The 17674-nt window shown below is 45.7% G+C and overlaps 1 protein-coding gene across 1 annotated transcript in view; it reads right to left on the bottom strand.

Annotated features, from left to right (window-relative positions):
- The window catches only part of Fam117a (family with sequence similarity 117 member A), a 64462-nt gene that overhangs the window by 25656 nt on the left and 21132 nt on the right, over nucleotides 1-17674 (bottom strand). Inside the window, exon 3 of the mRNA XM_035448146.1 lies at nucleotides 17428-17635. Coding sequence (XP_035304037.1) covers nucleotides 17428-17635 — 208 coding nt within the window. The remainder of the gene's footprint in view (nucleotides 1-17427; nucleotides 17636-17674) is intronic.

Genomic DNA, 17674 nt, shown 5'->3' with positions numbered 1-17674 from the left:
CAGTAAGTAGGAGAAGCTCCCCCCCCCCCAAACAGCCTCACAGGGATTGTCTTTCTATTTCTGGGCATGTGCTGGGCTTGACAAGTATAGATGGCTTCATGAGCTTCCTATGGCTAGGGGGCGCTTCACTGCTTAAGTCAGGGACACATGGGTTTTGGAGGGAAGTTGTGGTAAAACTGAAACCCCCAATATGACTGTACGAGGGTTAGAAGACCTCCATGGAAAGCCCATGGAGACCCCATCCATCCCAGCTGGCTGTGCTAAATCTAGAGCTCTGAGCAGGTTTTCTTTGTTCTTTTTTCCAACACTGAAACTTGAACTCAGGAAAGCAGCCTAGCTCTCAACTACAATCCCAACCTGACTAACATTTCTTTCAATACTAAATCACAGCTAACTTCAACATTCACAGAGAAAAAAAGACTCAAAAGGACTAGACTGGAGCGGGGGAAAGCTACATCATGTTTGCCCTACCAAGAAGACTTTACCCAGAAAAGAGAAATGGTATTTGTGTACACACGAAGAACTTCTTAGCCAAGCCTTCCATCAATCACTGACTCCGTACTTAAACGTACAACGCAAGAAAGAACCAGTAAAGTCATTTCTGGCTTCATGTCTGACTTCCCAAAATGTAGATCACATCTGCAGGCAGCTGGAGGATTGGGCCAAGAGAAGCCTTTCTGGAGATGTCACTGTGGGAAAAAAAAAAATAAGGAATACACTAACTCTGTATATCTTCTAAGGGACAAAGGGTAACCCCAGCGCCTGCGCCGGCATCAAAGAAGCAGACTGCCGGGCCTCTGACATTTGTTCAGTTCTCAAGAAACTGCAGTTAGAAGAAAAGGAAGTAGTGTGAACTTTTCACCCTTTATCTCAATTCTCTGAAGAGGAGGTCTGTAGGACTGTAGCATGCTCAGGACAAAACAAATCACCAGCAGTTACTGACCGAAGCATGCTTTCCTTCAGGATCTAATGGGGGCCTTAAACACACAGTAGCATCCTCCCTTAAAACAATCCTCACCCCATGGTTGTTTGAAAGGAATAGGTTCCTTGAGTACACACAAACTCAAAGGATGGGCAAGCACCTTTTTCCTTGCTTCACTTCTTACAGTAATGATTTCTATCAAGCAGAAGAAAAATCATGGCACCCAGGCAGCCTTAAGTTAGTTTTCAAGGTTTAGTGTGGCAAAGGAAGGACCAGATGGGGAGGTTCATCTATGATGAGCTTTGCTAGAGGACAGCTGTAAATGAAACTGTACCCTGGCTTCTCTTCTGATTCTGTGCACCCCACGCTCTCACGCATTCCCCTATGGGGCAGAGTCTCCAAGACTTTACAATGATAGGTGTCACCTCACTTTGAAAGGTGAACTCCTTTCTCGGTCAAAGTGCAAAGTGAGGCCCTTTACTTCCCAAATAGAAGATTTTTCAAAGAACATTTCCCACACTTGTATCCTAGTCAGACTCAACTGTTTCATGACTTCTTGGCTGCTGTGGTTCAGGAAATCCTTGCTAGGAACTAGATGATCCTACCTGGGACTCAGGAACATTGATTTAGTCACTGGGCATGTTGAGTTGGTCAAGGAAAGACAATTTAAAAGAGAGACAAGTTCTGGTGAGGAAGGTAGAACCAAGTAAAAGAGAAATAAGATTACAGGTTATTTTCAAAGAATCAGAATAGTTTCCACTTTATGAATAAACCATTATTAATTTTTTTTTCGAGACAGGGTTTCTCTGTATAGCTTTGGAGGCTGTCCTGGCACTCGCTTGGTAGACCAGGCTGGCCTCGAACTCACAGAGATCAGCCTGCCTCTGCCCCCCCCCACCCCTGAGTGCTGGGATTAAAGGCATGTGCCACCAACACCCGGCAAACCATTATTAATTTAATAAATTAATTTAACTCTATCCAGTGTGCTTTCTTCCTGGCTTCCAGCAAACTTCTAGACAACAACACATTTCAGCAACTAACATGCAATTTAATACCATCCAAGCTACACAGAATGCCTATGACAAAATTTGACAGCCCTGTTTTCCTTGCCTTCTCCCACAAAATAAAATTGTTTTTGTTATTCCTCTTATTAAATTGCTCATGTCGGTATCCTGTTCAATTCGTGCTCATTCAGAACTGTCTTTATGAAATGCTCAATGTAATATCTCAATCATGAAGAGTCAACAGATGCCAAGACAACTGGGCCAAAGGTTGTAGGGGAAAGGGTATCTACACAGTGCCAAAGTGTCGCCCCATAAACCACGTAAGAGGAGAGTAATTGTTTTTACAGTGCCAAATCTGGTGGTCACCACCTAATATGATCAAATTCAAGCACAACTAGGCTGGAGGTACAGCTCAGTGACACAGCATGTGTGTGTGAAGCCTTTGTGTTCAATCCTCGGACCCCATCTTCAATGACAGTGTTACTACTTAGGAACAATCTGGTATTACTTACTTCCTATATAGTATGCAGACACAACTTTACCCATGAAAAGTTTGTTTTTGCTTTGAGACAACATCTCACTATGTTACCCTGGCTAGCCTGGTACTCACAGAGATTCACCTGCCCTTGTCTCCTGAGTGCTTGGATTAAAGGTGTGTGCCACTATGCTGGGGTCAAGCGTTCTTGTAGGAATGCTTCACCTAAATCTCATCAGACTGCAGACCTAACTTCCCACTAGTGGGAAACACAGGGTATAGAAGAACAAGTTAAATGACACAAGAGGAAATGGGAAGAGAAATACATGGTCTAGACGAGCTCCAAATGACTTCTGTTTGTTTGTTTGTTTGCTTGTTTGTTTTGAGACAGGGTTTCTCTGTGTATCCCCAGCAAGGCTGTCCTCAACCTTGCTCTGTAGACCAGGCTGGCCTTGAACTCAAGAGATCTGCCTGCCTCTGCTTCCTGAGTACTGGGATTAAAGTCTAACACCACCACTGCCCAGCCCCAAATGACTTCTGAAAAGGTATCATGGGGAAATAATGATGTGAGAGATGAAAATGCATTGTTGCGTTATGAAATTCTCAAAGAATAAAAACATTAAACAAAGAAACGTTATTTAAAACAAACAAACATGGGCTGGCAAGATATCTCAGGGGGGCAAAGAAAACTCGAACTTCATCCCTAGAACTCACATAAACGTAGGAGAGATGGACCCCAAAATGTCCTGACTTCCACATGGGCACTATGGCATGTACATGCCCCCACATGCACAGGATCGAGACACCATAACAACAACAATAAAAATAAGGGGCCGGGGAGAAGCCTCGGTGGGTAAAGTGTTTACTGAGCAAGAATGAGGCTCTTACATGGATCCCCAGCATCCATGTAAATAAAAGCCAGGTTCAGCAACAAGCACATGCTTGTAATCCCAGAACCCAGAGGTGAAGACAAGTGAATTACAAGTGCCTGCTGGCCACCTACACTCTGTGTGTGTGTGTGTGTGGTTTTTGTTTTTTTTTGTTTTTTTAAGAAAAAAAAAAAAAAAGCTGGGCAGTGGTGGTGTATACCTTTAATCCCAGCACTTGGGTGGATAAGGCCAGCCTGGTCTACAGAGCTAGTTATAAGACTGTCAAGGCTACACAGAGAAACCATGTCTCAAAAAATAAATAAATAAATAAATAAATAAATAAATAAATCTGACACCAATCTCTGGCCTCCACAAGTGCACACACATGTACATATGCAAATCATTCTCTCTCTCTTTCTCTCTCTCTCTCTCTCAAGAGTGCATTCAGCCTTTAATCTCAGCCCTTGGGAGACAGAAGCAGGTGGATCTCTGTGAGTTCAAGTCCAGTCTGGTCTACAAGAGCTAGTTCCAGGACAGCCTCCAAAGCCACAGAGAAACCCTGTCTCGAACCCCCCACCCCCCAAAAAAAGAGTGCATTCAGAGTAGGGAAAAACTCAGTTAAAAAGATATAACTGAGTAAGTTCCTTGGTGCTGAGGATGTAGGAAGAGCACTTGCCTAGAATGTGTAAGGCCCTGAATTCCAACCCCTAAACCAAGATTACAAAGCAAGCCACCAAATGGGAAGTGTGAAAACGGACTAGATATTAAATGATGCACAGCCACAGTTAACATCCTTAGTGTAATGATAATACTGTGAAGAGAACAGTCTTTATACCAGGAGAAGCTGCTGAAGTAAAGGGGAAAGTGTCATGATAATTTCAAACAGTTGATCCCATATATCCAGGCTAGCCAGGGCTACACAGTGAGACTCTGTATTTAGCTGGTGAGTCTAGGTTGGCAATGGGAAGAACTCAACTCACTCCCCAGCATTGAATGAGGGAGATTGTAAGGTGGTCTGTCCCTGAAAACAGCACCAGGAAGAAGTCACTACAGGTTTCTGACTCAGTGTCTGCCCTTGAGGGCAGAAGGTTCCAACTCCTAACAGGTAGAGAAGAGAAGCTGTTGACCAATGCAGCTAAAGTGGAACCTCAGAATGTGTGCTATCCTCTGGGGCACAAGACAGAAGAGAAAGAAGGACACAGGCAACGGTAAGCATGCCTTACTGAGGCAACTAAGACAGCTGCATTGTAGCCTCCCCACATGTCCCCGCCTACCTTCTCCCAAGCACAAAAATATAAATAGTGCTCAATTTACCTGTGGCTGGCCACACAAGAAAGCCTGGTCACATGGCTGGGGAAGCTGCAGTAACCATCAAGCATACTCAGGAGCACAGAGGACTTTATTTACTGGCTTGCTACACTTCGCTAGCTTGGACTGTCGGGATCCGCTGCACTTAACATTGGTTTTTGATTCATTCTGCTCTGGGCTGGGCTAGGGACATTTACGAGGGACAAGAGTTCAGTTAGGTTCTTTAGAACCAAGTCAGTCACCAAATCTGCTCTGCCTCATCCATGAAAACCTGTGTGAAGGGTTTGGGGTGCAGTTCAATAGTAGACAATTTGCCCAGCATGTCTTGGGTCCTGGGTTCAATCCCCAATACTGCCAAAAAAACAAAACAAACAAACTGTATGGACTACCTTGTCCCATTTGCAGAAGTCTGATCATCTCTTCACTGGAGCTTTATTTCATGTCCCCAACTTCACCGGGGACATACCACAAAGACTTCTGCATCCTACCCAGTGAATCCCTACCTGGGCCCTGACCTTCTGGAACTGAACTGGAAATAAGTGGCAAATTACCACACTGTGCCTGGGCTGTGGAAAAACCCCAAAGTGTGCTAGGACACATTCCTGCTCTGAAGTCCTGGTCTTGTCATGCCAGTTGTTCAGATTTCCTAAGAGAGGCACAAAGGTTATGCAGTGCCTCCAGGGTAAGTCAGCCTGAAAAGCAAGGCTAGATGTTTAGAGCCTAGACAACTGCAATGAACAGAAGGAAGCAGTCACAGGCCTATTACCTCTCCACATGTAGCTTTCAGAGGCAGAGGGTGTGGCAACACATATTACTAGAAGGTAAGTGACAAGCCAGATCTTCTCCCCCAAGCTGCTTCATGGTAATGTCACCTTCTATAAGTAAAGAGAAGGCTTCTTACTGATACAAAAAGATAACTGAATCCAGGGAAACAGTAAGGGATATTAATCACCCATTTGTCCTATTCCAGCTTCTGAGACACAGAAAGCATGCTCGGATAGTCCTCTGTAAGCAGACAACACTGTCATCTACACAGTGGCTCCCACACAGACATCTAAGCTCCAGACAACCCCCTAGGAACTGGGGGCAGCCTTGTTTCATCCTTCTCCTCACTCTTATTCTGGCTGTCAGCCACCCATCAGTTACTTTGGGTCAAGACAAAGCCAGAATAGTGGAAGGTATAGACAGGTATATGAAGAGGGTCTCAGAGGGAGCCTATATAACTTGATCACTTCCTAAGGACAAGCAATCTGAGTACAAGCAGGGGCACTCACATAGTAAATGCCCGCAGGTCTAACTTCACATAGCTGGCTGGGCCATGAGATAATCCTTTAAGGACAGCTAATTACAGCTAGCAACAGCAAGCACCTCAGATTAAAGATGCACACCAAAACTGAAGATTTCCAGAAGACTGCCATTAAAAAACTATTTTAATTTTTAACTATGGGTGGTGCTTGTATGTCTGTGTGTGGGTTTGTGTGTGCATACAGATGTCTGTAGAGGCCAGAAGAGGGTGTTGGATCCCCTGAAACTGGAGCTACAGGTGGTTGAGGGGTACCCAGTGTGAGCACTGGGAACTGAGTTTGGATCCTCTGTGAGAGTGGCAAGTGCTCTTAACCCGAGTCATCTTTCCAGCCACAAAAACCCCTCCCCATACCCTCACCCCCACCCTGTGTTACATAGTAGTGTAACACATACTGACACATACCTGCAATCCCAGAAGTCAGGGAGCAGAGGCAGGAGGATTACAAACTCTACAATTGTCTGGGCTACATAGTAAGAATCTGGCTCAACTGACCAAAATAAGTAGAATAGGGTTCACTCGTTCCCTGAAGCATAGGCAAAAGTGACAAGGATGACTGAATGCCTTTCAGGAGTACAGCCAGACAACTGAAGTGGTTTGGTGTGAGAGGAAAGGGTGGGATACAGCAAGGTCTTTCTGTTCCTCTAACTTTGCTTAGTAATCCCAGACCTAACTCCTTGGGTCTGGGGTTAAGGGAAAGCTGGACTAAAGGGCACTTCCCTTAGCGTAAGTAAACTCTAACTCCTGCCCCACTTGGTGCAATGTCCTGCACTAAGCCACACAAACTCCCCTGAGGCCTAGCATATTCACAAGGCAGAAGATATACTAACTTGCCTAGTATATGTCACAGAAAAGCTCTCTGGCCGGGGCCCATAACCTGGCATCACTATCTAAGCCAAACTCACTGATTTACCCCTCTGTCCTCTCCTATATAAATGTGCAGTAGTGTTATTGTATGGCTGTGGCACAGATGAGCTTTCTAATTCCGAGTATTTTCATAAGTGAAGAGCTAGGTGAAGAGCAGAGAGTGGCAGAGTGCTTCACCTCCAAGAGAGGAGGCGAGTTCCTTCAGGAGACACTGGATCTGCAGAGCATGCTCAGTGACAGCACACGGGGGCAACCTAACCAACTCTAATGCTGGGTCAACGTGGAGCAAGGGCTGCATTTGCAAACACAGAAACTGGCACCCAGTCAGTTCCCAGGGCCGGGAACCAAATTTGCCCAACTGGAGGAGGACAAGCTGCAGGCTCCTGAAAGGAAATCTAACATAGACGCAAACCCTATTTCACCTCAGCATGGGATGTGAATTCAAAACAGGTCCATAACTTCCTGGGTATCAACTGTTCCATCTGTTAAGTAGGAAGAATAAGAGATGTTACAAGCATGTACAAATGACCTGACAGATTAGTATTTATTGGTTAAATGTTTATTTGGAAATGCTTTGAAACTGATTGTTCAAGAGTAAGTATATGGAGCTGGGCGGTAGTGGCACACCCTTTAAACCCAGCACTTGGGAAGCAGAGGTAGGCGGATCTCTGAGTTTGAGGCCAGCTTGGTCTATAGAGAGAGTTCCAGGACAGCCAGGACTACACAGAGAAACCCTGTCTCAAAACAACAACAAAAAGAATAAGTACACAGGATACATACATAAGATTTGCCTACTGCCGGGCATTGGTGGCACATGCCTTTAGTCCCAGCACTCAGGAGGCAGAGGCAGGTGGGTTTCTGTGAGTTCAAGACCAGCCTGGTCTACAAGAGCTAGTTCCAGGACAGCCTCCAAAGCCACAGAGAAACCCTGTCTCAAAAAAAAAAAAAAAAAGATTTGCCTACTAGCACACAGGCCAATTGCTTTACTGATAGCTTGCTGTCACAAGCATTTCACACACATGCCCTTTCCTATACTCATACTTGATACTCTCACACACACACACACATATATATATGAGGAGGCCAAAGTCTTCCTCAATTGCTTCTCTACTGTGTTTTAAAATGTTTTGTTTTATCTGGGGGGAGGGGGGGAGACAGGTTCTTACTATGTAGCCTTGGCTGGTCTGCAACTCAGAGATTTGCCTTCCTCTGCCTCTTGAGTGCTGGGGTTAAAATCATGTTCCACTACACCGGAACTTGAGTTTTAAAAATTATTACTTGTGTGTGTGCATGATATGTATGGGGATACAGGGAAGTGCATGTAGAGTCTGAGGACAACCTTCAGGAGTCAGTTCTCTCCTTCAACAATGGGATGGAGAGACTGAAGTCAGGTCAGCAAGCTTGTGAAGCAAGTGTTTTTACCAACTGAGCCATCCTACCAGCTCTAGCTCATTTTTGAGACATGGTCTCACACTCAACCTGGAGCTCACAGATTCAGATGGGCTGACCAGCCTCTGAGCTCAGGGATCTACCTATCTCCACACCCAGTGCTGGAGTTAGATGTGCATGCTGCGCCCTGCTTTTACACAGGTGCTGGGGATCCGAGTCAGGTCCTCAGGCTTGGGCAGCGCCCACTTCACCAACCAAGCCATCTCCTAGCCCTTTCTTCTTTTCTGTTTTGTTTTGTTTTTTTTTTTTTTTTACTTCAAGACAGAAAACTTACCAAACAAACAACAAGAAAGCATCATATAAATGGAAACAACTTTATTATACAGAAGTGTTTTTATAATATTTGTTAAATAGGATTTTTCCTTACAAGGTTGTGAAGTAACTGGAAAAGAAGGGTTATACACAAGCATACAAACATCAGGACATGAAATAGTTCTATAGAGAGAGGAAAGTGATCTTGTAGAGGGGGTGAGTTAACTCCAAGAAGCCAGCCACGCAACAATCCCTAGATGATGGGGCTTTCTCCCAGAGTTCAAGTCTCTGTTGTTCTGCCTACTGGATGCTATTAAATGTCGCAAGGACCCCACCCCTAGTTACCCAAAAGCAAGATGAGGGATGTGCTTAGGCAGCCCATGTGCCCCAGGCTGCTTTCCCATCAGGAATGTGGGAGTGGTGGTGCCAGGGGTTATCCCAAATGGAGGACTAAGTTGTTTTCATGGCACAAAGCCACTTGTGCCCACCCCCTACCATAGGAATGCACCAGCCACACTCACCCCCACTCGCCCCAGGTGGTTTCACGTAGTGACACATGAAGACACTGCCTCTTACAAGCACCATCTTCATGTCTCCCTCATACAGTTCCAAATCAGTAGCCATAGCCGTGACTCCACAGAGGCAGGAACATCAGTCTGCCCCAGTTCCCCACCTGTCCCTGGTAAGCTACTCATTTCAGATGGCAATTGCAAAGCCCCAAACAGCCAGAAACACTCCAAAGCCAATACCATGCCACACATGGTGTGCTGCACTTGCCACCATCTTTCCATTATCTACCAACCTACAACTCAAGAGACAAGTTCAAGGTGTGGAATGCCCATTGTGCAATCACTGGGGATGCTAAAGAAACAGACTTAACTTTGCAGTCCATTTCCAGTTCTCTTCTAATCAGTTTACCAGGTGCACTTTGCACCTGGAATACAGATATACAAACAAAAGGGAAACAAAAGCTGGAGATGTGCTAGGCAGGTGGTGGGGATGCCTTGCTGGGATCAAGTTCACAAGACACTTCCATGTGTGGGAAGAGACCTTTGTTTAATCAAGCAAAAGGGTTTTGTCAATCACATGGTTGTAGACAAGTTATTTCTCTTCTGGGTCTCAGTTTGCAAAAACAAAGAAATGCCACCCTCACCAGCAGGACATGGTGAAAGTAGATGTAAAACATTTGGGTACCAGTTAGTTATGAGCAGCAGGAGACAAACAAATGAATAGTGTCAAAACAAGGCTATTTATGTCTCAAGTTCTCTGAACAATACAGGTGAATTTGGAGCCTTTCAGATTTGGAATTCTTGGGCTCTTACTATGGAAACAGCCCTTTATTACTTCTTTGTTGTGAATACAGACTACTCATGTGACAATTCCACTGAGAAAGCATCCATGTGCTTCCCTGTATCGTGTAACACTACCAAAAAATTGGTACTGGTCTACTGGCATTAAAGGACACGGAGCACTCCTCTTGGTCTCCTTGACCCACCAACCTTCTAAGCCAAAAGCCAGATAGTTCAGACTTTAAACAAACCTATAAGTAAAATCCTACACATTGTCTATTTCCATGGATCAACCTGGTGGTTCCCCCACACAGCTCCCCCTCCCCCCATGCTTTAATATGTTGGGAACCTACAGGCCTACCAATGATTTCCATGGAAATGTAACAGCTGGGCTTGAAGCCCAAAAGCCAGGATGAAAAGGAGACCAATAATTTAAAGAGAGAGCACTGATGCTTTGTGGAGTGGGCAGGTGGTTGTCCGGCAAGTAGCTGGAGAGGTACCATAGAGGGGAAGCAGTGTATGTGGACTAGAAGCGGGAAAAGCCATTACAATCGAGCCTGGGGAGGTGTGGCTCCCTTCTCCACTCCACTGCCTTTCCAGCAACTCAATCCAACAAGTATTTATTGAGCATGACACTCCCCATCTGCCCTGGCCCTCCCTCAGCAAAAGCACTCAAATCTGTTCAAGCTGCAGGGTGAGTTCCACTGCACTTGAACTTGAAACACAAGGTACCTACTTCTTAAAAAGGCATGCACACAATTTCTAGGATGGAGCAGAAGGGCCTGCAGAGATGTGAGAACACTGCTGTCCAGACTATAGCAATGGCACTTTGTGTGTGTGTACGGTGACTGGGACAGAACCCAAAGCTTTGTACATGCTAAGCACATGCTCTGCCACTATGCTACATCCCAAGCTCTAAAATGGTTACCTTTGAAAGAGAAAGGACAGAAGACAATAGAAATCTAATTTAACTTTAGGGAAAAATACATTGACCAACTAAAAAAAAAAAAAGAAAGAGAAAGAGAAAATCTATCCAAAACCTGGTCATTCTATAATCAGCCTTACCGAACACTGAATATTCCTTCATTCTGTGCCTTCCCCAGCTTGCATTTCTAATTCATTTGCTTGGGGATGCACTAGCACCAGCTTTTAGAGCTGTGTGTCAAATCCCACCTTTGGTCTTAAGACTTCAATGCTCTCCTGAAGGTTGTCACTTCAGATCATAGGATAAGAGATTCAAGTGGCAGAGCTGGCGGTACACTAGTCTGTACCCTAACAAGATGGTTCCCTGGAAAAAGCTACCTGCCATTAGCAGATAGGGACTATGGTCAGAGGGGAGGCACCCACATTTACAACTCTCTCTGCCAAATACCGTCCACCACTTAAGATGACACATTCTGGCAGCCTCCAATAGAACGCACCCCCAATTCTTTCTTAATCACGGTCCAAATGCATGAGAGCAATCAAATCCCTCAGAAGAATCTTCCCAGGCCTCCACACACACCCCTTTTAATAGGGAGCTGGAAGCATAAACTGCTAATGTGCAGGCGGGTGAAGCCTAAGGCACTCCATCCCCCCCACCCCCCAGTGTCAGCTGTCTGAGGCTTATGAGCAAACCCACAGACCTGTGTGCCTGAACATGGCAGGGTAAGTGTCTGTACATGGCCAAGACTTCAGTTCCAGGTTCCCTAGGGCTGGACTTGAAGTTTTCCTATTATGAAATACTCTGATAGTGTTCTTTTAAGTGCATTTAAGCTGCTCTTGATTGGCTGTGGTACTCCCACACAGGAAAGTCAACTGAAGCTTACTCAGCCTGAAGGATAACCATTTACACGACTCTAAAGCTAGGTATTCAACTTTGTTCTGACTCTAGGGAGAGAGCAAAGTGCCAGAAAGCTAGGATGTCCAGTGGGCACTGTGAGCTGGAAGGGCTCCTGTTTACAGCCAGCTGTGCCCGGGAGTAACAGCCCATCCAGAGCTCCACATGGCAGGAGGAACTGGAGCACAGATAATTTATGGACTTCAAATAGCATCCTCAACTCTTCCCTCTCTGAGACCAGGATTTGTTTTTGACCTAACTATGTGAATAGATTTGGCTAGTGTTTGGTTAATTCATACTCTGCAAACCAAATAATGGAATCTCTGTGAGGCTGCAACTCAGGCGGAGGAGAAAACAGAGAGCAGCTCCTACCTTGGCTTTTACTTCCTCTTCTAAGACAGGGAAGAACAACTTCTATATCAGAGGGCGGCAGAAATGATTATGCCATCAAGAGATTGTCCACACTCCTTAAATTAACTTACTGCTGGGCATCCATGGTGATTAATTGTGATTGCCACCTTGTTGGGGTCTGGAGTCATGGAAGAGATAAACCCCTGGGTATGACTCTGAGGGATTGTCTGACCTGTGTTAAATGTGGGTGGCACCGTCCCATGGACTGCCTACAAGGAAACTGAGCTGAGCACCAGGCATTTGTCTCTCTCTGCTTCCTGAGTGCAGATGTAATGTACGCCTCAAGCCCCTTCTCCTTGCTTCTTCATCCTGATGGACTGCATCCTTGAACTATGAGCCAAAATAAACCTTCCCTTCTTGGTCAGGTATTTTGTCTCAGCAACATGACAAGTAACAAATACAGTAGCCACTTGTCCTATGAAATAGGAAAGAAACACCAGGTTTACTTCTCCAACTCTTAAAAGGGCTCCACGCTGCCCATGGAACAAGAGCAAAACCAGGTAAGGCCATGCAGAACACGAGCTAGTATCAAATAGTGCATGATACATGTGACAGTACCTATAAAGACTCCAAAACCAGACCTGTAAAAGGACATCACACCACCAAGTCTGAATCCTTTAGCAGAAAGACTCAATGTGAGACTGGTAAGAACCTAGAGGTGGTTGTTCCTAACAGTTCTAAGATCAAGGAATAGTGTGGGCCTATATGACCTATTTGACACATTGACTTCAGCAGAGAATGCAGGAAGAGAGCTCTCCTGGCTATTAAGGCCACCAACCTCCCTCTTTGGCAACACTCGAATCCACATCACTATGAAAATTTTGTAACCCTGCCTCATGTTTCTTAGAGATCCATATCTGGAACCAGAGAGAACAATATCCACTTACCACCACACCCCACGATGTTCTCACCCCTCTTCTACTGGCCTCTTAACTCTGCGCTATATAAATATTTCTCATATTATCTAATACTGTGCTACCCAAAACAAATAAACAAAAAAACCCTAAGAACACATGGACCATACTCCTTCGGGTACCCAAAAGATAGGCAATCATCACAGCTAATGACATCCTAGCATTGAACTGAGGCCCCTGACTTCAGGAAAGTCATCACTATTGATGACTTTAAGGACCAGGTGCTTCATAAATGCACTTTTTACTGACTGTAACTGGGCTTAGCAAAGCTATGGAAGATAGCAGTACCAGGAGAGGAAAAGCCTGAGGGTTTAATGCCTCCCAAATAGAAGCTGTCTCAATGACAGGTTGCACACAGGCAATTGTGGCTCTTTAAGGAATTTAACTGTACCCCCAAGCTTTATTATACCAAGATGGCTCCTTGTCAGAGAAAAGTTCCAACTCGATTTTAATCTTCTAGCTTGTTTGTGGCACCACAGGCCAAAATGACAACAGTTTGATGAGCACTTTCTCTCGGGACCTCTAATATACAACCTCTTTGATATGGCTTCATACCCATTTAAACACCCATCTTCCAAGGGCTAAGTTTTCAAAACAATGCAAGGAGAGGCATTAAGTAATTAGCAATGACATCCCTAATAACAATGACACCTTATATTCAGGAAATAGCCACTTAGGAGAACACTCCCTAGATCCCTTTGGGGAATCTAGTATTTTAGGGCAACCATGACTGCTCCCAGCTAGCTCTCAATGATCTGTTCAGAAAACTAAAAGGTAATGAGAAAAATTCAATACAGAAGATATGCCTCAAGTGATTTCCATCTAATTTTTAAAATATGTTCTCTGCAGTTTGAGTTGTTAGGTTGAGGGTAGGGGGGCATAAGGAAAGAGGGGGAACAAATTTGCCTAACAGTTAAGCTTTTATGTAAATTCAAATGAGCTACATCTACTGAACACATGTCACCTGACAACCATGGGGGTGGGGAATGTGTATTCACACTTGCTGATCTGCCACAAAGACTGAGAACTGACTAGAAACAGATGGCTCCTTTTCCCCAAAAATATGAGCAGGGATACAGGATTGTGACCTTACTCTACCTTAGGGTTTTCTGAGGAAGTATACATTCACACTCTTGAAACTGATTTTTACATTGGAATAAGAGTCAAGTGTATAGTTTGGGACAAGGATAGATGACTCAACTCTGCCACTGTGAGCATGAAAACAGTCACAGATAATGTCTAAAGAGTGTGGCTGTGTTCCAATAAAACTTTATTTACAAAAACAGGCTCAGGGCCAGGCATAACCTACAGGCTATAATTACCAACTCCTGGTTTCAGAAGGTTCTGGTGAAGTATGGTAGTTCCCAGGCAGCATCTGGTTTCCCAGGTTTGCTGGAGAAATAATTAGCAAAGTTTAATTAAATGTTATCTTCACAGGATGGGAGACGTGGCTCTGTGGTAGTGTTTGTGCAGCATGCACAAAGCCCTGGTTCAATCCTTAGCACCACAAAACGAACACAAAACTGTTTCCATTCCAGGGAAATGGAGACTGAAACACTTAGGACAGGTAAAACTGGAACCCAGAAAAATTCACTTCCTACTCCTGTTTTATCTATCACCATTGGTTCTGGAAGAACACAAAAGTTAGCAGCCTCAAACTGGCTTCAGACACAAAAGAGAATTTAATGCAAGGGGCAACTGCAGTAAGAAATGTATCCAGGGTTTCAATTACCCACCAGTGGCTCTTAGCTTTCTTAGAGCTGGCCCTCATTTTTCTCTTAGCTCTTCCAGCTCCAGCTCATAAAAATGAAGCCATTCCTCGCTTTATGAAGACATCCCTTCTGGATGAATGGTCACAGAAGGTAAACCCACTCTTTGCACCATAACCCTTTATATAAGGCCTAATCTATCTTGTCAAGAACACAGCAGGGTGTGCAGTGCGAGATAACTGCACAGGCAGAGTATTACATCATTTGGGATGGGAAACAGAAACAGTGACGACACCTAATTGTTCCTGAAACCCAGTCCCGGCTCGCAAGCCTTTTTAAACTGTTGTGTTTCTGAGCTCTGTTTAGAATGCTCATTTTAAAAGATGACAGAATAAAAATGCAAGAGGCGCTGAAATTCTGAAACCTGCAGCACTGGTTTCGGAGCAATCTGGGTTTGCTCTTTGAAACCTGAAAAGGCAGTGGGCTCTCCCCAACAGTGCTCTTATGGTAGTTCAATGCAGAGAATGAATAGTGGCAACAGGCACACACTTTTTATAGCTCTTTGCATGTGCCAGACACTCTTCTAAGTGCTTCATGAACTCACTTAGCTCTTATGATATAGATATTGCTGTGCACAGAAGAAGAAAGGGAGTCTGGAAACTTCCTCAAGACTACACCAGCTGGTAAATGGAAGAGCCTGTATTCAAAACCCAGACTACTAACTTCATTCTTTTCAGGGTCTATGACAGCAAGGAATTTCCCTGTTACATGTCCTAATGGCCTAGAGGAAAATACTCCATCACTTCTCAAGGCATAGAAGGAACAGAAACAACCTGAAGATGCATGAAGGTGAGGTTAAGATGCACAGGGGTAATATGCCCCAAGCCAAAGACCAGAGGACCCTCCCCACCCTTTAATGCTTGCCCACAAAGAAGACCAATGGGCTCAGGCTACTTTTTCCTTTCTTTCTCCTACCTACTGAAAACCTAACAATAATCCTATCCCATAAGCAAATGTCTATTTAATACCTCTGGGATGTTAACAGGTGGAGAAACAATGGACCAACCAAATACATAACGCAGGAATCCATTCAATCTGCCCTAAGTCACCTGACAAGTTACACAGCCCTCTAGTTTCCTGTTTTCATCAGTATCTTTAGAGACCCTGACCCTGCAAAAGGAGACCATGTAAAGAACCCAAGCACTCAAGCCTATATCCCTCCCCTTTGCACAGCACTCACACATGCTTTCCCTTTTAATACCAGCTCTGGAGGAATCACGGGAAACAACTGCTCTTAAAATGGTTGCTAAACAATTTCTAACTACTGCACAGGCTTCTGTCGATTTCTACCAAGTGATGGTGGTTCTGGTGCTTGCTGCTCTAACTTCCCTGGGTTTAAAGGAAGCCCAAACAAAACCAACAGGTTTGTAGTCTTGTGGTTTGCTTTATAGTTGATGATAGGCATGAGTTTGTCTGGGCATTGCCTTCTTCTACACCACCGGATTCTACACATACTTTGACTACTTGGTCACCATCTTGCTACCAGATTTGACCAAGTTCTGTGTTCCAGGATGTGACACTAACACATACAGTGGGTTCCAAACAGACTTGGCTTTCTACCTCAAAGCCCTGATGAATCCCAATCCTACCTAGCAAGACCCCTGTAACAGAATACCTTCAGGAAGGGCCCATGCAACATCCAAGTTTAGTAATCTCCAGAAAGTTTACCAGTCTGGTTTAGAGCATGTCACATTAAGATGACAGGGACATAACTTTTGTACATTTGGTACAAACTTAGGCTTAGGAAGTGTGCAATGATCCTTTCACATCTGGTGTGAATCAAATGCAAACTTCACTTTTAACTTATTGCCAACCTCCTCATGCAAGTAGGTTCCTTTTCCGTTCCAAAGGGCCTTCATTTGTGGGTCCCATCACAGCCTTGAGTGTGAAAGCAAGGTTAAATTTGCTCCACCCTAGTTTCCCCACACCCACCACATCAAGCTGCTATTAAGAAACTGCTTCGGCGCTGTTCAGAAAGTGGGGTATTTGCCACAACATACTTGATTGTAAGCACTCCATGCCACGTTGGCTGGGAATGCTCAGGACAAAAATCACCTTCGGAGCGGGCGAGAGGTAGGGTGCAAACAGCCCAATTCCTATACACAAGCACATACGCACAGGATGACTGAAATGAGACAGCCATATTAAGCAGGTCAAAATACGGGAACACACAACTTCTGGGCTACACCGAGAGGAATGTAGAAAATCGAGAACAGAGGTGCGTTTGCACCGCAGTAAAAGCCGTTAAACTAACTTATTCCAACGGGCTGGGATCAAATCAGCTCCTGGAAGAGGCATAATGGGAAGCGCACGTGAAGTGGTGGAGAAAGGAACTCCAGAGCCATAGAAAGGGACGCAGGGGCCAAACTCAAGCTGGAGAAGTAACACATGGCTCCACCCGGCTCTCTTCCATGCCCCTCCCCCTCACAGAGCAGGCGTCCAGCGCCCACCGGCTCCGGCTTCCAGTGAAGCCCTCGGCTCAGGGCGCCCACAACACTCCTTGCAACCACCCAGCGCCTTTCATTCCTCCCGGGCAGACACTTCGGGCCACTTTTCGGTTACGCCCCCCCAAAGCTAACTTCCATCTGCCAGGTCCCTCCTCTCACCTCCCGGCCCCCCCCCCAGGAGTTGCACCCCACGTTCGCCTTTGCTCCCTCCGGCCTCGGAACTCTGTGCGCCCCCTTTTCTCTTCCCTCACCTCCCAACCACTTCCCCCTCATATTTCTCCCAGTACTCCCCAGTCCCTCGCCCCAGCACCCGCTCCGACCCGGCTCACCTGCGCGGCCACCCCCGTCCCGGCGCTGGTGCGGCTGCTGCAGCTGGAAGGGGACCGTAGCCCTGAGTGGCTGCAGCCCGGCCCGGGGGGAGCCAGCGGGCGCCGGTGGAGAGCATCCCCGCCGGAGACCCCCCGCCCCTCCGCGCCCCGGCCCCCAGGAACCTCCGCCTCTGCCGCCCGCTGCGGCCCCCGGACATGGCCCACCCGGCTACCTGCTGCCTCAGCCCCACGGCGAGCCCCACACAGC

This window comes from Cricetulus griseus, chromosome 7 (assembly GCF_003668045.3).
Source record: "Cricetulus griseus strain 17A/GY chromosome 7, alternate assembly CriGri-PICRH-1.0, whole genome shotgun sequence".
Lineage (NCBI taxonomy): Eukaryota > Metazoa > Chordata > Mammalia > Rodentia > Cricetidae > Cricetulus > Cricetulus griseus.
This window is presented reverse-complemented; position numbering and strand designations above follow the sequence as displayed.